The sequence below is a fragment of the Geotrypetes seraphini genome, chromosome 3 (genome assembly GCF_902459505.1).
Source record: "Geotrypetes seraphini chromosome 3, aGeoSer1.1, whole genome shotgun sequence".
In the NCBI taxonomy this organism is placed as follows: Eukaryota; Metazoa; Chordata; class Amphibia; order Gymnophiona; family Dermophiidae; genus Geotrypetes; species Geotrypetes seraphini.
In genome coordinates, this window is record NC_047086.1 from 253,920,262 (window position 1) to 253,943,678 (window position 23,417).

At 42.6% G+C, this 23,417-nt stretch overlaps 1 protein-coding gene across 4 annotated transcripts in view; it reads right to left on the reverse strand.

Moving 5' to 3' along the window:
* QKI (QKI, KH domain containing RNA binding) overlaps nt 1–23,417 on the reverse strand; it is a 547,679-nt gene that overhangs the window by 250,243 nt on the left and 274,019 nt on the right. For all 4 annotated transcript variants that reach the window (XM_033937413.1, XM_033937412.1, XM_033937415.1 and 1 more), the window contains exon 4: nt 6,267–6,410. In XM_033937413.1, coding sequence (XP_033793304.1) covers nt 6,267–6,410 — 144 coding nt within the window. The remainder of the gene's footprint in view (nt 1–6,266; nt 6,411–23,417) is intronic.

A 23,417-nucleotide genomic window follows, 5' to 3' on the forward strand; every position in this document is an offset into this window, starting at 1 on the left:
GACACGATCGTGGCAAGAGGGAGCTCAAGCCCTCTTGCCCCCCCGACTCCCCGACATGATCGGGGCAAAAGGGAGCCCAAGCCCTCTTGCCCCGCCGACTCCCCAACTCACCGACAATATCGGGCCAGGAGGGAGCCCAAGTCCTCCTGGCCCTGGCGAACCCCCCCCCCTAGTTGTTCGGGCCAGGAGGGAGCTCAAACCCTCCTGGCCACGGCGACCCCCTACCCCCACCCCGCACTACATTACGGGCAGGAGGGATCCCAGGCCCTCCTGCCCTCGACGCAAACCCCCCTCCCCCCAACGACCGCCCCCCCAAGAACCTCCGACCGCCCCCCCCAGCCGACCCGCGACCCCCCTGGCCGACCCCCACGACACTCCCACCCCCCTTCCCCGTACCTTTGTGTAGTTGGCCGGACAGACGGGAGTCAAACTCGCCTGTCCGGCAGGCAGCCAACGACGGAATGAGGCCGGATTGGCCCATCCGTCCCAAAGCTCCGCCTACTGGTGGGGACTAAGGTGCCTGGGCCAATCAGAATAGGCCCGGGAGTCTTAGGTCCCACCTGGGGGCGGGGCCTGAAGCACATGGGCCTAATCCGACCATGTGCCCAAGGCCCCGCCCCCAGGAGGGACCTAAGGCTCCCGGGCCTATTCTGATTGGCCCCGGCGCCTTAGGCCCCACCAGTAGGCGGAGCTTTGGGACGGATGGGCCAATCCGGCCTCATTCCGTCGTTGGCTGCCTGCCGGACAGGCAGGTTTGGCTCCCGTCTGTCTGGCCAACTACACAAAGGTACAGGGAGGGGGGTGGGGGTGTCGTGGGGGTCGGCCAGGGGGGTCGCGGGTCGGCTGGGGGGGCGGTCGGAGGTTCTTGGGGGGGGCGGTCGTTGGGAGGGGGGTTTGCGTCGAGGGCAGGAGGGCCTGGGATCCCTCCTGCCCGTAATGTAGTGCGGGGGGGGGGTAGGGGGTCGCGTGGCCAGGAGGATTTGGGCTCCCTCCTGGCCCGAACAACTAGCGAGGGGGGGGGGGTCGCCAGGGCCAGGAGGACTTGGGCTCCCTCCTGGCCCAATATTGTCGGGGAGTTGGGGAGTCGGCGGGGCAAGAGGGCTTGGGCTCCCTTTTGCCCCGATCGTGTCGGGGGGTGCCGCGGTTGGCTGGGGCAAGAGGGCTTGAGCTCCCTCTTGCCCCGATCGTGTCGGGGGTGCCGCTGTTGGCTGGGGCAAGAGGGCTTGACCTCCCTCTTACCCCGATCGTGTCGGGGGTGCCGCGGTTGGCTGGGGCAAGAGGGCTTGAGCTCCCTCTTGCCCCGATCGTGTCGGGGGTGCCGCTGTTGGCTGGGGCAAGAGGGCTTGAGCTCCCTCTTACCCCGATCGTGTCGGGGGTGCCGCGGTTGGCTGGGGCAAGAGGGCTTGAGCTCCCTCTTGCCCCATCGTGTCGGGGGTGCCGCGGTTGGCTGGGGCAAGAGGGCTTGAGCTCCCTCTTGCCCCGATTGTGTCGGGGGTGCCGCTGTTGGCTGGGGCAAGAGGGCTTGAGCTCCCTCTTACCCCGATCGTGTCGGGGGTGCCGCGGTTGGCTGGGGCAAGAGGGCTTGAGCTCCCTCTTGCCCCAATCGTGTCGGGTGTGCCGCGGTTGGCTGGGGCAAGAGGGCTTGAGCTCCCTCTTACCCCGATCGTGTCGGGGGTGCCGCGGTTGGCTGGGGCAAGAGGGCTTGAGCTCCCTCTTGCCCCGATCGTGTCGGGGGTGCCGCTGTTGGCTGGGGCAAGAGGGCTTGAGCTCCCTCTTACCCCGATCGTGTCGGGGGTGCCGCGGTTGGCTGGGGCAAGAGGGCTTGAGCTCCTTCTTGCCCCGTTCGTGTCAGGGAGTCGGGACCGCCAAGAGAAAGCAGCAGGACACCGGTAGGAGCTTCTACATGATGGGGGGGGTCGGGAGCCTGTGAGGGTGCGAGCGGTCCTTCAGGGTGGGGGTGCGGGTGGGAGTGCGTGCGAGCGGTCCTTCCGGGTGCGGGTGCGTGCGAGCGGTCCTTCGCGGTGGGGGTGCGAGCGGTCCTGCGGGGGGGGGGGGGTGAATCGGACGTCGGGGGGGGGGGGCATCAGGCTTTCAGGGTGGGGACAAGACTTCAAGGGGGAGAGGAGAGTCGGGGCGGGCGAAAGGAGAGTCGGGGTGGCCAGAGGAGAGTCGGGGCAGGCGAAAGGAGAGTCGGGCAGCATGCGCGGTATACGGGTGTGTGCGGTATATAAAAATTTCTGTACATAGATTTGTGTTTTTTGCACGCTATACCCGTGTGCGCGTTTTACACGGGTGCGCGTTATCTACGTGAAAATACGGTAATCTTAGCAAAAACACATCAACATCTAATCTATCCACCCTCCCTTACCCAAACCTCCCACCATACCTCCCTCCCATTTGTCTGGCAAGACATTCATACAATCACACACATTGCTTAACAAAACCCTCTAAAGGGCCCCATTCTTCTACAAAGGGGGCCATAATCCCAGATCTTTCAGCTACATTAGCTTCATATCGATAATAAAGGCATACTGTTTCCCACCAAAATGAAAGTTCAAAAGAGTGAAATCTTTCCAGTTTTTCACTATTAACTGTAACGCCACTCCTGAAAATATCAGGAATAGTTTTATTTTTACCATCAATAAGATTACTGAAGCAACTTGTGTTCCACATATCACCGTGCCATATGAGAAAGGTATTCAAACCTCCAATATACATTGTATTTTATTCAAAACTTTTTTGCCAAAATGTTTGAACTAACGGGCCTTAAAACAAAAGATGGTCCAGTGTACCAACCTCCTTCTTACAATGCCAACATGCATTAGATATGCTAGCATCAAATTTTTGTAATTTAACTGGTGTCCACAGTGTTCTGTGAAGCACAAAATAAAGAGTTTGTCACAGAGATGCTGAAGCCATACATCGTATCCTTTGAGACCATATCTTCTTCCAACTCTCAGATGAAAACAGTACATTGCAGTTCTCTAGTCTATACCAAATAAATTGAAGGCCACAGAGAGGTTTCTTTAAGTACATATGTAAGGAAAACTTTTCTTTAGTTGCTCCTATTTTGATTCAAAATATTCCTCTTCAATTAGTTAAAAATACTAAAATTCTAGGAGTAATTTTTGATAATAAACTTAATTATCATGATCACATTAGTAGTATTGTTAAAACCACCTTCTATAGATTGCGGAAAATTCGATCCATTTCTAAATTCCTCTGTCCCAGAGCACTTAATATTCTTATTCACTCTCGGGTGATGTCTAAAATCGATTATTGCAACTCATTATTTACAGGAATTGCGTTACAAGAAATTAAACGTTTACAAATTATTCAAAATGCTTCTATTAAATTAATAACAAAATCTAAAAAATTTGATCATGTGACACCACTCCTTAAAAAGGCTCATTGGCTTCCAGTCATACATAGAATTACACATAAATTATGTACTGTTATCTTTAAAACATTAGAAAATAAGACTCCAGCATTTTTATTCAGACTACTTATCCCATATTCAGTTAAAAGAACTTTAAGATCTAGTGAACGGAACCTTTTATCAATTCCTTCGTTAAAAGTTATTAGCACAAGAAGACAATTTATCTTCTCATGTACAGCTCCCCAGATCTGGAATGCGCTTCCCATGTTTTTACGGGAGGAGAAGGTGTTTGGGAAATTTAAAAGCGAATTAAAAACCTTTTTGTTCAAAGACGCATTTGCAAATTAATTAAATTTTATTATAAAGTGTTATTCTAGCGAATTATTTTTCTATCTTTTGTTTTTTTAATTTCCTTATGTATTTTCCCTGTATGTTCTCTCTTTACTATAAAAAATGTATTTCACCCCCTCTTACCTTTTGTTTACGTTATAATTAATTAACTGTATGTAATGTTTTCGTTTCCTCACATGTATATTTTATTGTACATCGCTTAGAAATCCGATTAAGCGATTCAACAAGCAAACTAATAAACTTGAACTTGAAACTTGATATGAGCATAAAAGCTTATACCAGCTAGAAGCCTCATGACCTTGAAACCCCACAGTAAATCATATAACAGGTAAACTTGGCTGCTCTTTTAGAGCAATAAGCGATGAGAAGCTGGCTGTAATAACATGCTGGAGTTGCAGCCATTTAAAACATTAAGAGAATGGCAATTAAAATTTCTGTTGTAAAGTATGAAAGGTCACCAATCGTCCTCGACACATTCTGCAAGGTTCTAATACAGGAGTGGGCAACTCCGGTCCTCAAGGACCAGAGTTGCCCACCCCTGTTCTAATATCTGCTTACATCCAGGTTTTCTAAAGAATCATGGAGCCGTTAATGGTAATTGCAGGGTTCAACCATAGAGATATTTGTGTAGAACCTTTAGTTAGAGTAAGAAGCAAATCATTCAAAAAAGATAAAACTTGTCACATAATTTTAAATATTTAATTGTCTCTCTATATATGTGGAATTTGTATACCCATCAAATGACACAGTTTGAGTGGCAACATCAAAGATTCTAATTGTAGCCATTCAGGCACTCATTCATATAACTCCGGCAGTATCCAATACATTCCTTGTCTCAATATATAAGCATGATATAATCTGAAATTGGGAAAGTTGACACTCCCCAACTCTTACTTTCTGTAATATTGCAAGTGCAATTCAAGGTGTTTTTCCTAACCATATAAATTTAGTAAGCATTCTGTTAACCTGTTTATAAAATCCTTCAGAAAAAAAAAGATGGGTAACATACTTATATGGTACTGTATCACTGCAGCTATCATCATTTTCAGTGTGAACCCTACCCCATCAGGAGAGATGCAAAGGGCACCATTTCTCACACAATCTTTGTATTTTAGAAAAAAAGACATTTTTCATTAGTAGACAGTGTCACCCACAGTTTGCAAAAGCATTACTTCTAAATATTTAATGCCTTTAGGTTTCCAGATGAATGGATAGGGATCTAATAGAGATTTCACACAATGAACATTTAAAGGTAAAACTTCAGATTTACTCCAATTGATCTTATACCCGGAAAAGGTTCCAAAGGCTTCAATCAACTGTAATAAAGCTGGTACAGATATTTCTGGTTCCATAAGATATAATAAAAGATCATCAGCATAAGCCGAGATCTTAAACATACCATTTCTGTAAGATATTCCCTTAATGCTACTTGATTGCTCAATAGCCAGAAGAAGAGGTTCTAATACTAGGTCAAATAGTAGTGGGGAGAGTGGGCAACCTTGTCTGACACTATAGAGATGAAACTTTTCAGTAAGAGCATTATTAATACATATTTTAGTATTGGGATGGCTATATAATGTATTTTAGTAACAAAACAGAGGTAGGGAGGCTGTCCGATAGAATTAGTGCAAAGGATAGAGATCAAAATGGACTAAATATGAAAAAAGATCTCTACATATATATTCACGTTTATAATCTCATAAATTTTATCAGACTTCACATACACTCAGAACTGTGTAATTCAGCCAAGAGCCAAAGCTCCTATAGCCAAACCCACCACCCAATCACTGGGTATGGAATAGTAACTGAAGTTAAATAATGCAATATAGTGATTACTTAATAAATGTTCAGTCAAAGTAAAGTAACTTTTACTTAACCTTTGAGGTATCAACGATTCCCAACGTGGGCTACGTTTTGAAGATCTTTTTCAAGGAACCCAAAAGTAAGGTAATTAAATTGTATAACCATTCAAGTGATATACAGGTGTGCTGTCATATGCGACCATAATATCCTTGTTATAACAAGCAAAAGCAGCGCAGGAATGAAGGCTTCACTTTATCAAGGTCGCATATGACAGCGCAGGCAAGAAGCAGGATCTTTGGGCACCGGCATATCCCATGGGTTGGTGCTGCGTGCCGGTGCCAGACTGGGGTAAGGGCTTGTGAGTGTGGGGGGGGGGGGCGGCGTTCGTGGGCAGGGAGCGATGACAGTTCTGGGGGGGGGAGGGGGACTTGCAAAACAAGTCAACGCTCAGTTTGCGAGGCACGATTTACTTGAGTGATTTGCTCGTCTTGCAAAACACTCGCAAACTGAGGTTTGACTATATCTCTTATTTCTGTAGAGGGAAACCAACATCTCAATGAATACAGCAGTTTAATATAGATATAAACTTTCAATAAACCACTAATTTGTATGTCATCTGAAAATTAATGCACAAATATTTCTTTTGTGTAGCTTGTTCCAAATATATAATATTTGCTACACTGTATAAAACTGACGATTTAATGATCACATCAAAGATGAAAGTATTACTTACTGCAGGCACAAGTAATTTCTTTACTTCTTCCACAGCTCTCTTCAGTTTGATTTCTGCTCTGTTCTGAGCATCCTCCACAGTGATTAGTACGTGCAAATCTTCATTCAGGTGCTCCCAGTTAGGCTTGCCTCGATTTTGTTCTTCCTTAAAAATAAAAGTATGCCAGGAGTTTAAAATATTCTAGAAGTCACAGTCCTAAAAACACTTTTCTAAATACATGTCCAAACAAGAAACGATACTGCATAAGGAAAACTGCTAACTCCTTTGCCCCAGCAATAGCAAGATGATAAAGTTTGCCATGGAGATTTTATTTATTTCAAATTGAGATGTAAGCTATCACTATATGTTTATTGTTGGGATGAACCTGACATTCACCCTCTGACTAGTTTGAGAAGAGGTGCTGAAAGGAGAAGAAAAGGAACATAGAATATAGGTTGGAATTTATGGAGGGTTAAGGGCTCTTATAAAATTGAATGTAACAAAAAGGGGGAAGATGACTGGACAATTTTGGGTAAATAGGTGTAAGAGAGATGGGGGTTGGAGAAAAGTTTAGAGCAGCACCAACAGTTGTAAGCTGGGCTTTAAAAAAAATGTAGCAATAATAGTAACAGGTTATCAGTGAAAAAGGCAAATTTGGGGATTTATATGGAAGAGGCTACTCTCAAATTAGGCTAATAAGCACAGGAAACCTCACTTTAGACTTTTAGGGCTAGATTCACTAAGGACCACTTTGCGACCCCGACCCGATTCACATGCAAGTGAGGGGGAATGGCATGCAAATGTAGGCAGACAGCAATTCACTAAAAAAAAAAAAAAAAATGAGTAACACTGAATGGGCTGGATGATTAAAAAAGCAGTGACTACTGGGAATCTGTTGCTCACGTCACTCCCAACTCTCCTGCCCCTCAGAAGCTGTATGCAGTATTGCTGCCCGATTCATGATTCAGGTGAATCAATTCAAATCAAATCAATAATAAAAAAAAAAAATCTGCCTCTTACTAAAGTAAGAGCAGCAGCTTTGCCTCTTGCTGGCCGTCCGTTGCTGCTCCTGCTTGAGGGGGGAGGGCCAGTCAGAAAGGCCTGCATGTTCCCCCTTTCAAAGGATATAATATTCTGCCCAGGAGTGAAGGGTCAGGACACCTGGTTGTAGTGGGAGATTAAATCAGTAGGAATGTAGATAGCTGCGTGGCTGGGAGACGTGAGGATCACTTGGTCACTTGACTGCTTAGTGCAAAGATGGCGGACCTCACATGTCACCAAGATAAGATTTTAGACTGTGCTAGGGAGGAGCCTGCTGTCTTTGTGCATTTTGGTACCAATGAGATAGGGAAATATGGTATGGAGGTTCTGGAAGCCAAATTTAGGGCTTAGGTAGGAAGCTGAAATCCAGAACTTCCAAGGTAGGGTTTTCAGAAGTGTTCCCTGCTCCATGCACAAGACTCGAGATACAGGCAGAGCTCTGGTGTCTCAAAGCGTGGATGAGGCAATGGTGCAGGGGGGAGGATTTTAGATTTGTTTCAGAACTGGGAAATATTTTGGAGAACGAGGGGGGGGGCCTATTCCACAAAACATGGGCTCCATCTTAACCAGAATGGAGCCAGGCTACTAGCATCAACATTTAAAAAGGAGATACAGAGCGGCTTTAAACTAGAAACTAGGGGATGGGCAACAGTTGCTCAGAAAAGCATGCTTCGGAATAATCAATCATCTTTGGTCCCTACATCAATTACATTGGAATCTGGAGCTTTTCTTAAAGTTGAAAAAACAACCAAAGTATTAGGGGTTATTTTTGAACCCTCCTTGACATACAATCGCAAATTTATGAAAGAAAACCACGTATGTAAGGAGACAGTTGAGATTGGTGAAATCTTATTTTTTTGATCATAATTTTGCATTGGTGGTCCAAATGTTGATATCACAACTTGATTATTGTAATGCTTTGAATTTGAACTCAAAAATGGTTTAAAAAATTGCAGCTGATTCAAAGTAAGGCAGTCAGATTGCTATATAGTCTGAAGAGATACGACAGTTTTTCTACATTTTATAAGAAACTTCATTGGCTGCCAATAGAAAAACATATAGCGTTTTAAAACAGTTTGATTCATCATATTATATAGGCAAAGGCTTCCAATCATTTCACTTTGTTAGGAACATAAGATTGCCACTGCTGGGTCAGACCAGTGGTCCATCGGGCCCAGCAGTCTGCTCACACGGCGGCCCTTAGATCAAAGACCAGTGCCCTATTTAAGTCTAGCCTTACTTGTGTATGTTCTGTTCCAGTAGGAACTTATCCAACCTTGTCTTGAATCCCTGAAGGGTGCTTTCCCCTATAATAGCCTCCGGGAGAGCGTTCCAGATCTCAACCACTCTCTGGGTGAAGAAGAACTTCCTTACGTTTGTACGGTATCTTTTCCCTTCTAACTTTAGCGAGTGCCCTCTTGTTCTCTTCACCTTGGAGAGAGTGAACAATCTCTCTTTCTCTACTAAGTCAATTCCCTTCAATATCTTGAATGTTTCGATCATGTCCCCTTCTCAGTCTACTCTTTTCAAGGGAGAAGAGGCCCAGTTTCTCTAGCCTCTCGTTGTACTGCAACTCCCCCAGCCCCTTAACCGTTTACGTTTAATCCGCTCAATGTCGAAATATCTGGAATCAAAATCCCTAAATATCTTAATACACTCCCTTATAATATCCAGACTCGATTATTGTAACTCACTCTTCATGAACATCACCCAGAAGGATCAAAGACGATTACAAATAATACAAAATATTGCCATTAAAATAATTCACCATGGGAAAAAATACGATCACGTAACTCCCTATCTCATAGAATCTCATTGGCTGCCCATCAATCAACGTACAACATATAAAATAGCATTACTGGTATTTAAAACACTAGCTACTAATGAACCTCAGTTTATAGATCGGCTCCTAATTCCTCATACTTCAAAACGTTCACTTCGGTCCAATACTCAAGGTCTATTAATGGTCCCCTCATTGAAAATAATAGGAACTAGACGCCATGACATCTTCTCAGTCATGGCACCTCTTATCTGGAATACCCTCCCCCTATATATCAGAAACATCAAAGATCTTAACTTATTTAAAATTAATCTAAAAACATATCTCTTCAAATCCTCATTTAACCTTTAGAATAACTTCTCAGCGTACATCTAAACAATTAATACGTCCTCACACATTTTCCCCAACCTAATCGTTTGGTCCTACCCATATCATACCCCTTTCTTCCCTTGAGTAAACAACAATTTGTAACTTTTATTCCCTAATGTCCTCTCCTAATGTTTCTTAGTTCGTCTGTATTGTCAATCTGTCACAGCCCTTTGAAAAATGTTAATGTAAAATAACTTGTTTTACTGTTTTATACTACTATCCTTTTTATTATGTAATTCGCTTAGATTTAATAGGCGAACCATCAAATTTTATTAAACTTGAAACTTGAAACTTAACCATTTTTGTCGCTCTTTTCTGGACCCTTTCGAGTAGTACTATGTCCTTCTTCATGTACGGTGACCAGTGTTAAATGCAGTATTCCAGGTGGAGGCGTACTATGGACGGTATAACAGCATGATAACCTTTTCAAATCTGTTCATGATCCCCTTCTTAATCATTCCTTGCACTCTGTTCGCCCTTTTCACCATTACGCATTGCGCGGATGGTTTCATTGACTTGTCTACAAGTACTCCCAAGTCTCTTTCCTGAAGGCTCTCTCCGAGTATAGCACCGGACATCCTGTATTTGTGCATATGATTTTGGTTACTGACATGCATCACCTTGCACTTATCCACATTGAACCTCATTTGCCATTTTGTGGTCCATTCTTTGAGCGTATTTATGTCTCTTTGTAGGTCTTCACAATCCTTGTGTCCTCATTACTCTGAATAACTTTGTATCGTCCACAAATTTAATCACCTCACTTGTGCCAATTTCTTGGTTGTTTATAAATATGTTGAAGAGCACAGGCCAGAACCCTGTGGCACTCCACTCGTGACGCTTTTCCAGTCTGAGTATTGTCCATTCACTCCCACTCTCTGTTTCTTATCTGCCAACCAGTTTTTAATCCATGTGAGTATATCACCCTTGATTCTATGGCTCACAATTTTTCAAAGTAGACGTTTATGCGAAATCTTGTCAAACGCCTTCTGAAAATCTAGATATATGATGTCGACTGGGTCACCCTTGTCTATCTGCCCATTTACTTCGAAAAAGTGCAGTAAGTTTGTCAAGCAAGATATTCGTTTGCAGAAACCGTGCTGGCCGGTCCTCATCAGTTTGTGTCCGTCAAGATGATTGATGATGCGGTCCTTTATCAGCACCTCTACCATCTTTCCCAGTATCGAAGTCAGACTCACTGGTTTGTAGTTTCCCGGATCTCCCTTCAAAATTTTCTTGAAGATCGGTGTAACATTCACCGCTTTCCAGTCTTTCGGAAACTTTCCTGATTTGATCGACAGATTTGCTATTAGTTGGAGCAGTTCAGCTATAACCCCTTTCAGTTCCTTGATTACCCTCGGATGGATGCTGTCCAGTCCCGGGGATTTATCAATTTTAAGTCTATCAATCTGTCTGCATACCTCTTCTAGACTGACCATCGTCCCTGTCAGTTTCCCGTCTTCATTTCCTGTCAGCTTCTGGTATATTGGATAAATCCTCTTCAGTACATGCAGATGCAAAAAACGTGTTCAGTTTGTCGGCAATGGCTTTGTCCTCCTTTAGTACTCCCTTTATTTACTGGTCATCTAATGGCCCCACCGCTTCCTTCGCAGGTCATTTCCCCTTAATATATCGAAAGAATGGCTTAAAGTTTTTGGCCTCCTTGGTTACTTTTTCTTCGTAGTCTCTTGGCCCCTCTTACCGCGTTATGGCACTTGCTTTGATGATGTTTGTGCTTTTTCCATTCCTTAAACAAAGTCTTCTTGTCTCTGATCACTTCCTTCACCGCAACAGTGAGCTAAACCGGTTCCTTGTTCTTCCTCTTGGAACCCTTGTTGATATGCGGTATATATACATTTTGCACCTCTGAATGTGTCCTTAAAAATGGACCATGTTTGCTCTAGCATATTTATAGTGCTTATCCTTTTCCTAATCTTCTTCCTCACCATGACTCTCATCCCTTCGTAGTTCCCTTTATGGAAGTTCAATGCTGTGGCCGTCGTTCTGGACTGATTTTTTGTTGTCACGTTTGCATTATTCATCTAATAAAAGAGTAATGCATTTTTATTGGAGTTTCCCCCTTTAGAGGTATATGTTTTAAATGTCAATTTAATTCTTCTTTTACATATGCTGCTATTGTTGTTTGGAATAATTTACCTATACAAATAAGTTGAAATAACCCAACAGCACCTCCCCTTTCTTTCCCAACATTTGTACAATATTCCCCCGTAATTCACGGGGGTTCCATTGCAGGAACCCCCGCAAATTTTGAAAAAGGGGAGGCAGGAGCGGGAAGCTGGAGCGTCGGTAGGTGAAGAAAATCACTCGCGGTCTACTCTGACCGCCTCTTCCTGTAGTAAATCGGGCTACACCAATCAGGAGCTGCTTTGACATGCAGTTCCTGATTGGTGTAGCCCGACTTTTCTACAGGAAAAGGTGGGCGAAGCAGTCCGTGAATAAGTGAGTCCATGATTTGCAAACCACAAATTTGCGGGGAACTCTGTATATCCATAATCAGATCTTTGTCAATTTGCTGCGATTGAGTCAGAGGTCTGCAGACAGCACCCAAGTGGATAGTTGAGTCAGAGGTCTGCAGACAGCACCCAAGTGGATAGAAGTTCCATCTTCTTTTTTCAAAGCTTTCCATATTGCTTCTTCTTTCCCCAGACCCCCTGCATTTCAGTCACTTGGATATCAGTCTTCACATAGAGAGCTACTCTTCCACCTTTTCGAACATCTTTGTCCTTCCTAAAATGATTATAGCCCGGTATGTTGGCATCCCATCCATGGGACTCACAGAACCATGTCTCAGTGATAGCAAAAATATCCACATCTGCCTCTAACATAAGGTCTTGCAGATCTGATTTCTGTTGCTTAGACTGTGGGCATTTGTTGTCATTGTTTTCCAGCTACTATTCCTCAACAATCTCATTTTTTGTATAGTTTTTAATTTCAGCTCTTTTCCTGCTGCATCGCTAGGAAGTAAATTGCTAATATTGTTGTTTTCATTACTATCTTTATCATCATCCAATTTTGTCTTTTGTTGGTGGGTGGCCACCAGAAGTAACATCCATATATACACCACCCCCACCTTCTAGTTTAAATGCCTATAAATATATTGCCTGAATTTCTCAGCTAGGATTATTTTTCCTGCCATGGTAAGGTGCAGCCAATAATTACAAAACAGTCTCATTATTTTGTACTCTTTCCTCTCCCCTCCCATAAGTAGGCATTATTTCTGAAAAGCTAGTCTTTATAAAAGGTTTTATCCTCTCCCCTAGCTCCTGAAAAGCTTTCTGCACTGCAAGTCAGTTATTGTGTCATTTGTTCTGAGGTGGATAATATCAGGGTTCAAATTCTTTGCTTCTTCCCTAATTACAGTTAGTATTTGTCTGCCATTCTTGGCAGCTGCGGATCCTGGAAGGCATTTCATTATTTTGAGTTCCTTGTCCTGTGTTCCAAGGTTAATCCCTCTAATGATGGAGTCCCCTAGCAGCAATACTTTCCAGGTTTGAGCTTTTTTATATGTCCCAGTGAGTCACCAAGATCCTTATCAGCAGTTTTATAGGAGGGTCTATCAATTGAGACACTATGGGCTCCTTTTACTAAGCTGCGCTAGCTGTTTTAGCGCTCGCTTAGCACATGCTACATTGCCTCACGTGTTAGACGCTAACACCATCATTGAGCTGGCATTAGTTCTAGCCACGTAGCTTGGGAATAGCGCGTGCTAATATTCTGCGTGCACTAAAAACGCTACCGCAGCTTAGTAAAAGGAGTCCTATGATACAAATTCTGCTGGAATCTACCTTTTTTTAATTCTAATTATTCTCAATAAATCTAGCTAGCAGCTTCTGTGCTATAATCTCCAACTACAGATTAAATCTTAAAACAGCTTTCTATGTAAAATAAAATAAAACAAAATAAGCCTTGCCTGCAGTATGAAAGACAAGAGTTAGTCAGAGGAGTTTATCTCCTCTTATGACAGCTAAGCAGAAAAAGAAAAGATGGCTTGGGATTTTTTGTTTGTTTTTTTTTTTGGGGGGGGTTAGGTTAGAAGACAGAAGAGTTACCACACTATAGACAAACAGTTCTTAAAGTTAATTCCCAATAATTAAATAAATACTAATAAAGTCTGTGCTCAGCTCTAGAGAAAACACAGTCAACCGTTTTTAAATCTCAAAATTAAATAATTAAGTTTGTGCTCAAGCTCAGAGAACACAGCAGTTTTAAATCCTAATAATTTAAATATTAAAGTCAGTGCTCAAATCAAAAGAAATATTTCAGGTAGCAAAAACTATTTCCAGTCAGTTAAGATATTTAAGAATAAAATCAAAGACACTTAGCAATTTTCCAGATCAGATCCTTACAGAAAAGCACCTGGAAGTCTGTTGAGGTGTCAATATTATCTATTTTCTATTTAGGGATCCTTTATATCTATCCTTGTGAAGTTCCTCAAGGATCAGCATTATCTCATGTTTTATTTAACATCATCTTGGCACAATTACTATTATTGAAAGAGGAATGTGGTATTAAAACTTTGTTATGCTGATATTTTGCTGTTAAGAGAAACAGAATGAACTTTTCCTATCATTAAGTAAACTTCAATTTTGTCTTTCTAAAGTTCAAACATGGTTAACAGAGCAAAGATTGATTGTCAATTTTAACAAAAAGCTATTCATGCTGGCTAACAGGACCTGATCAACCAATACATGATCTAATGCTTTGTTTTGATGGAAAATATATTCCTTTAGTTGATACATTTATGTTCAAATATGTTTTATTAAATTCCAACTACAATGCACAGAAACATACAAATACAGGCAGCAGAGTCAACCACCAGAACATAAATCCCCCCCACCTTCCCCAACCCCTAGGAGTCCATTGCCATAGCAAAATGCATAACGTCAATCTCACAGATTTAATTATCTACTACGAGCACGAGGCATAAGGTCCATCCAAAATAGTTGATACATTTAAATATCTTGGTGTAATTGTGGATTCATATTTAACTTTTTCAGATCAGGTTTCAAGTGTTATAAAAACATGTTATCATCTTGAGATATTTACGGGCAGTAGGAGGTTTTGTTTTTTTAAAATAACATTCTTTGTGTCAATATTAGATTATTATAACGTGTTTTATGCCGGTCTTTCAAAATTTAATATTAGAAGACTTCAGATTTTGCAAAATGCTGCCCTTAAGTGGATAGGTCACAAAAGTAAATTTGATCGGGTTATGTCTTTTTTTTTTTATATCAAAGGTTACCAGTTTCATTTCGCATTCAATTTAAAATATAAGTTAACTCACAAAGCATTTCATTCTTTTAAGCCTACCTATTTACATTCTTTAACACTTCCATACACTCCAGGTCATATTTTGAGGTCTTTACAAGTTAACAGGCTTGTTTTACCATCAGTGAATAGAATTAGTTGGGAATGGACTCGAAATAAGGCTTTTTTTTGGCACCCAGTCTTTGGAATCAGCTCCCGAGTTTTATTTGTTCTAAAGTAAATCAAAGTTTTTAAAAGATATTAATGAATTGGTGAATTATTTAGAGAAGTATAATATCCTACATGAAAATCAATCTGGCTTTCGTTCTGGACACAGTACAAAATCAGTAACAACATCACTATTAAATCAATTCACCATTCTGTTCAGTACTGGTACAAGTGTCCTGATCCTGCAATTGGATCTAAGCAGTGCTTTCGATTTAGTGGATCATAATCTACTGTTAAACTGCTTGGACTCAATCGGGATCAGTGGTAAGGTACAAAATTGGTTCAGAGGGGTCTTAGAACAAAGAACATATAAAGTGTTTTCTGATGAGAAATATTCTCTCTCCTGGAGGAAACTCATGTAAAGTACCGCAGAGCTCTCCTTTATCCCCAATGCTGTTTAATGGCTATTTAGTGTCCCTGGCGCATTTACTCCAAAGTCTAGAAGTAATGTTTCACATTTATGCAGACGACATCTCTATATTGCTACCTTGTAAGAACATCTCAAATTAATTGATTACTCGAATTTCTATAATCTTAGAAAAGTTAGAATTATGGATGCTAAAGGTTAGGTTGAAGCTTAATCCTGAAAAAACAAGGTTTTTTTGGGCAAGCCCTAATGAGAAAATTCAAGAAAAAAGTATCCAAGTGAAGGGCCAAAATTTCGAGATAGTGTCTAATTTGAAAATTCTGGAGGTTACTTTGAATCGCACATTAACTTTTAGGAAACATACAGATTTATTAATTAAAAAAAGTTATGCATTTTTATGGAAATTAAGAACCATTAAAAAGTTTGACAGCGAATCTTTTCAGTTACTGGTTCTATCTATTGTATTATCAACTTTAGACTATTGTAATATAATTTATTTGGGGTTATCTAAAAAGATTATATTAGGACTTCGGTTGGTGCAAAATGCTGCAGTTCGCCTGATTTAATCTTAAAAAGTATGATCATGTTAGTCCTTTTTATACCAAGTTGCATTGTTGCCTTTTTAAGTTTGGATGCATTTGTTATAAGGTACTTTTTGGATTATCTCCCATGTATTTGTCCCCCTATCTGAAACTTTCTTACTCAACAAAAGGAACTAGAAATTCTGGAAAGTTCATCTTCCTTACTCCAAAGGCCTGTCTTTTTAAGACAGGACTTTGGAGTATCAAGCTGGGAAGATGAACTCCTGGCTAAGTCCGATGATTGTTCAATCTAATTCTTATTTCACATTTAGGAAATCATTAAATACCTATTTATTTGACAAATAAGAATATTAATTTTGATATATTTAAATGAGGTCTTTTGTTTCTATTCTTATTGTCATAGTATGTTTTAATTTTTTAATAATCCTATATAATAAAGAGCTAGCCGCGCATGCGCACTCCTATTTGCGTGTTCTGTGCGGTGTAGGTCTGTGGCCGCAGGAGTGCGCATGCGCGGGTCCCCAGCCTTGGCCGCGGCTTGAGGCGTATGCGCCAGTTAGCTGCATCGGGTGACAGGAGCGGCTCTGGCAGCGGATGGCGGGAGGAGGGCTCATGGTCCTGCCGCCGCTGCCGCTCCTGTTCACAGCGGCCTGCACGTCTCCGACTCACCCCCTCCCGCAACAACCGCTCCCGCTCCTGTTCTTCCCCTCCCTCCAGTCACCGCTGCCATTCCTATTTAAAACGGCCTGCTGAGGTTTGCGACCGGCTGTAGCGAACCTCGCAGGCCGCTCTCCACGTGGTAGCACGTTCCCTCTGACGCGATCACGTCTGAGGTGAACAGCGGCCTGCGAGGTTCGCTACAGCCGGCCGCGAACCTCAGCAGGCCGTTTTAAATAGGAATGGCAGCGGTGACTGGAGGGAGGGGAAGAACGGGAGGGGAAGAGGAAAAAGAAGGGACATGGAGCAGGCAAGAAAGGGGGCTGTTCTGGTGGGAGGGTTGTGCTGAGTGCAGATAACAGAGACTTGGGCCAACCTCTCCTTCCTCACCGACGCCAAAGAAGCTGCAGGCCCCGCTCCCTGTCGCGCTCTGAGCACTCATGATTGGCTGAAGAGTGTCGTGCCAGTGCTGCAGGTACAGGGGGATGCTTTTGTTGGAGAGGTGTGCTAGGAGGTAGACAGCTTTGCTCGGGGGGAGGGGGGAAGACACAAGGGGGTCAGGGAGAGGGAAAGGGGGCTGCTTTGGGGGAAGGGGTATGCTGGAAGCAGACAGCTTAGCTCTGGGGGGTGGGGGAATGACACAAGGACACAGACACAAAGAATGACACACAGGGGGCCATTGAGACAGACAGAAAGGAAGACATTCAGGCAGTGTCCAAGGAGAGACAGCCAGTATCTAAGGAGAGAAAAACTAATAAACATAGACAGACAGACAGCGGCCAAGGGGAGAGAGAGAAAGAAAGAAAGACAGACACACACATCTATTCTAGCACCCATTAATGTAACGGGCTTAAAGACTAGTTTTTAATACTGTACTTGAATGTTTTTAACAATTGCATTACTTTTATTATATAATTTAAGATTGTACGTAGATAGTGTGTTCTATGAAACTGTACCATGTGCTGAAATGTCTCAGTATTTTCCTGTTGTGAACCGCCAGAACTACTGGTTGAGCAGTATACAAGAAAATAAATTATTATTATTATTACTAGTCTTTAAGCCAGTTACATTAACGGGTGCTAGAATAGATGTGTCTGTCTGTCTGTGTTTCTTTCTCTCTCTCTCCTTGGCCACTGTCTGTGTCCTTCTATCTTCCCCCCCTCCCCAAGCAAAACTGTCTGCCCCCAGCACATCCCTCCACCCAAAGCAGCCCCCTTTCCCTAACTGTCTCTCCATGGCCCCTTCTGTCTTCCCCCCACAGCAAAAGCTGTCTGTCCCCAGCACACTTCCCCCCCCCCAAAAGCAGCCCCCTTTCCCTCTCACTGTCTCTCCATGACCCCTTCTGTCTTCCCTTAGTGCCCCCAGTGCCGCCTTCCATGTCCTTAATGTCCCATTCAATGTCCTTAGTGCCCTCAGTGCCTATATCCTTAGTGCCCTCAGTGCCTCCTTCCCGTGTACTTAGTGCCCTTTCCTATGTCCTTAGTGCCCCCAGTGCCTCCTTCCAATGCCCCCCTCAATGCATTTTAGACTTTGTTCCACTCACACCCTCCCCCCCGAAGCCAGCCTGCCTGCCTCCCATCCCCCTGTGCAGTAGAACCTTTAATTTCTACCCCCCCATTCTCCCATACAGTAGAATTTGCCATTTGCAACATATTTCTATCTAACCCCTGCCCCCCCACGCCACTACCGCTGCCATGCAGCCGACCCCACTGACCCTCCCATCGTGAGACGAACACAAACCTCCTGCCTGCAGCAGCTCCACAGTGAAAACCAAGTCAGTAGAAGGCTGGAAGCAGAATGTTTAGAGTGCTGTGGAGCTGCTGCAGGCCGGAGGTTTGTGTTCATGTGGCGGTGGGAGGGTTGGATGGTAGGTTGAACCCATCGGGCCGAATGTTAGCCGTGTAGAGCAGCAAGGTTCGGACGCGCACCGCCACGCGTTTTCCTCGACCCGGGGCTTCGGCGCCATCGACGGAGGGAAAGAGGCGCAAGACGCGAGCCGCTTCATCTTGTTTCTTCGGCAGCCGGCCCCTCCCCCGGAGCGACTCCAACCTCTACCGGGCCCTCCAGTAACTTTTGTTCGGCAGCCGGCCCCTCCCCCGGAGCGACTCCGACCTCTACCGGGCCCTCCAGTAGTTCACACTCTTAAATCCGTGCTCTCCCAGCAGGGAATTTTGAAAGCTGCGGCGCGAGGTGGAGAGCAGGGAGGCTGTGGTGACGTAAAACCCGCGCATGCGCAATTGTTTTTCCGCGACAGATCAGGGAACACGATTTTTTTAGTGCGCATGCGCGGCCTATCATTTTATTATATTAGATTAAAAATATACTTTTTTCAATTAGCTTTTGGAATTGATGTCTTTCAAAATGATCATATTCATTAATCGATAGGTCAACAAGCACCAAATTTACAACAGGATACATTTATTTCTACTTTTGTGTGACTGGTTTTTAGTGTATTTTAAGTATGAATGTCTCTTCTAGGCTTTTTCTTTGTTTTATGGAGTTCCTTTTCTGTATTTTTATATAAACAGCTGAGAACTGTTAGTTTTGGCAGGATAGCAAATTTTAATAAACAAACACACACCACTAAAGGGAGGGCAATCTAGGCATCCATCACTCTTTCTGTGAAAAAGTATTTCCCGACGTTACTCCTAAGTCTACTATCCTGCAATCTCATGTTATGCTCTCTAGTTTTACCACTTCTCTGTCTCTGGAAAAGATTTGTTTGTAGATTAATACCATTCAAGTATTTAAAATTTCTCTATCATATCTCCTCTATCCCTTCTTTTCTCTAAGGCAAAGGTGCCCACACTTTTTTGGCTTGTGAGCTACTTTTAAAATGGCCAAGTCAAAATGATCTACCAACAATAAAATTTAAAAAAACACAAAGGACACTGTATGCAGAGAAAATGTTAATTATCATTTATAATTGGGGATTTTATCAAAGAGGTCAAGGCAGATGACTTTAAACTATGCAATGTCACCTCAGTAACAACTATACAAAAATAGACAAATATACCGCTCCTCTTTTACTAAACCACGATAGCAGTTTTTAGCACAGGGAGCTGCTCTGATTGCCCCATTCTGCTCCCAATGCTTATAGGTTCCCTGCGTTAAAAGCCGCTATCGTGGTTTAGTAAAAGGGGGCCATAGTGCAAAATATAGACAGCAGATATACATTCTCAAAATGGATACATTTTGATCACTAAATTTAAAATAAAATCCATTTTTACTACCTTTGCTGTCTGGTGATTTCATGAGTCTCTGGTTGCATTTCCTTCTTCTGACTGTAAATCCAATATTTCTTTATTCTGCTTCCTGCATGCTTCCTCTCTTCCAGACCTCATTCCATTCCCCAACCAACATCTCTCCCTGTCCCTCCATGAGTTCAACTTTTTCATTCTTCCTCTTCCTGCCCCCTTTATTTTTTTTCTCTCTCTGCCCCATTTCTTTTTTTCTTTCTCTCTCTGTCCCCCTTTCTTTCTTCCTCCCTGTCCCCCTTTCTTTCTTTGTCTGTCTCTTTCCCTGCCCTCCTTCCCCCCCTCCAAGCTACCACTGCCGATTTCTGCTTCCTCGACACCAGGCCCGGCGCATACATGCGCCGGGCTCACAAGCCTCCCCCCCCTGTCAATTGGCTGGCCCGGAACTTCCTTTTCCAAAGCGTCGAGGGGGGGAAGCTGTGGGCCAGTGCTTGCATGTGCCTGGCCTGGCATTGGGGAAGCAGAGAACAGACCGCAAAGGAAATGCAAGTCTATCATGGAGCCTGGGATGGGCTCCGCAATCAACTTGCATTGCCTTTGCGATCTACTGCTCACTCACGATCGATCTTTTGGGCACCCCTGCTCTAGGGTATTCGTATTCAAACCTCTTCTCATATCTCTTGGCAAAATCTTAATATCTTTTTGTTGCATTCTTCTGGACCGCTTCAAGTCATCTCACATCCTTAGCAAGATACAGGTTCTAGAACTCAGCACAATATTCCATATGGAGCCTCAACAATAACTTGTACAGGTGCATTTGCACCTACTTTTACTGCTAACAATTTCCCTCTCTATGCAACTCAGCATCCTTCTAGTTATGGCCACTGCTTTGTCACATTCTTTAGTGGCATCGAGATCCTCTATATATGGATTTTCAAAAGGCATTTGACAAAGTATCTCATGAAAGACTTCTGAGGAAATCAGAAAGTCATGGGAGAGGAGGCAATATCCTGTTATGGATTAAGAACTGGTTAGATATAGAAAACAGAGTAGGGTTAAATGGAAAACATTCCCAATGGAAAAGGATAAATAGTGATGTTCCCCAGAGGGGGGTCTGTGCTAAGAATCCTGCTTTTTAAAATATTTTATCAGTTATCTAGAAATGGGAATAACTACTAAGATAATTAAATTTGCTTATGACAAAGTTGTTAAATCACATGAAGATTATGAAAAATTGCAAGAGGACCCTGCAAAACCGGGAATCAAAATGGCAAGAGGATGTTTAATGTAAGTGGGAAAGAGGAACCCAACTATAGCTCTGTGATGCAGTTTCATGTTAGGAGTCCCTGCTCAAAAAAAGCATCTAAGTTCCATTAAACTAACCTAAACCTTAGGCTTATATACCACATCTTCTCTATAATAGAGCTCAGCACGGTTTCCCAAAAATTAGAAGAGAGTACAAGTACAATATGAATTTGGAGAGGAGCGGAATTTACAACTTTGAAAATAGCCAAGTTTTCAGATGTTTTCGAAATAGTTGGAAAGAGTCCAGATCACGCAGTTGAACAGGAAAATTATTCCACAACTCAGTAATTCTGAAAAGTAGAGAAGTCCCTAATTTGCCAATGTAGATAACATCTTTCGACTTTGGAAAGGACAATTTAAATTTTTGAATAGATCTGGTGATATCAGATCTTACAGAATTCCAAGAAAGGGGAATTAAAGGGGGAAGGATGCCATGCAAGATTCTGGATGTTAAGCAGGCGCATTTATAATAAACCCTGGAAATTACTGAAAGCCAATTAAGTTTTTGCACAAGCGGAGACACATGATCAAGTTTACTTTTCGCAAAGATCAGCCTGGCTGCAGTATTCTGGATCAACTGAAGTCTTTGAAGGCTTTTCTTGGTCAGGCTTAAATAGACCGAATTACAATAGTCCAGCCTCGAAAGAATGATTGATTGAACAAGGACAGCAAAATGTTGATGGAAACAGGATCTCACTTTCCTCAACATATGGAGACTAAAAAAAGCATTTTTTTTAACCAAAGAATTAAGATGGGTCATTGAATGAAAGCGTTGAATCTATAATGACACCCAAAACTTTAAGAGAATTCAATTTGCAATGAAGATCCTCAAGGCAACAGAATGGATGAAGGTAGCTGCTCTAATTTTGTGCCAAGCCAAAGTAATTTTGTTTTGGACTCATTCAGCTTCATTTGTACAGTAAGGTATCATGACTGAAGTTTGGTTATACATTCTATTATATTCCCAGTGAGGTTAGTGAGATTCGAGTCTATCTCAAGGAGAACAAAGATGTCATCTGCATACGCATATAGTATTTTGCAGGGGGATAAATGGAAAAGCTTCAAAGTAGTCATGTAGATGTTGAAAATAATAGGTGATAGATACATTCATATTGACAGTATATGAATGAGATCATAAGAATTTTGAAAACCAGTCTAAGGCTTTGGAATCAATACCTATCTCAGAAAGTCGGTAAATCAAAATGTCGTGATGAACGACGTCGAAGGCCGCCAATAGATCAAATTGTAGCAGAATTGTAAGCCTTTTACGCAATTGCTGAATCTTTGAGATTAATAAGATCAGTAGAGATTTGGTACTGAGATTAGGTCTGAATCCATATTGGCAAGATTCTAAAAATGAAAATCTCTCCAAACATGATGAAAGCTGAGCAGATATAATAGACTAACATTTTAGTCAGTAGGGGAATATTGGCTATAGGTCGACAGCTAGACGGTGAAGATTGTTCTAAGTCAGCTTTCTTCAGTAATGGGGACAGAACAATGTGACCCTCTCTGCAGAAAAAAGACCTGATAAAGCAGAATTGACAAGTTTGGTAAGAGATGAAATGGCCTGAGTAGGAATTTTCTCATATAAATATTAAGGGAATAGGTCCAGAGCACATTTGCAGGATCTCATACTCAAAGGCAGTCCAGAATATCTGCTGGAATTGCAAAAGGATTAGTATCACTCGACACCAGAGAATTATAAGAAATGAATGATGGAAGAGTCTCTTATGACAGCAACCTTTTCATTAAAAAAATCTTGCTAAGTCATCTGCTACTGGAGAATAAGGGTGTATTGATGATTCACTGTTGATGGTTAAAGAGCGCCAGATGTTAAACAAGGTGCTACTTTGACTGTTGGATCTGATAAATCTATTGCTGTAGAAATTTTTCCTAGCTTTTTTTAATGTTGCATTATAAGACCTAATACTATCCTTCCATGACTGTCTGTCAGCAGGAGATCTTGATTTTTTTCCATTTATGCTCCAATGCTATGCATTTCTATTTCAATTCCCTGTGATAAGGAAGCTACAAGGGAGCCTTACGAGAGTATGAAACCGTTTTTGTAGATAGAGGAGCAAGTGAACAGTATAAGAACATAAGAATTGCCACTGCTGGGTCAGACCAGTGGTCCATCGTGCCCAGCAGTTCGCTCACGCGGCGGCCCTAGGTCATAGTAACATAGTAGATGACAGCAAATAAAGACCCGAATGGTCCATTCAGTCTGCCCAACCTGATTCAATTTACATTTTTTTAAAAAATTTTCTTCTTAGCTATTTCTGGCCAAGAATCCAAAGCTCTACCTGGTACTGTGCTTGGGTTCCAACTGCCAAAATCTCCATTAAAACCTACTCCAGCCCATCTACACCCTCCCAGCCATTGAAGCCCTCCCCAGCCCATCCTCCACCAAACGGC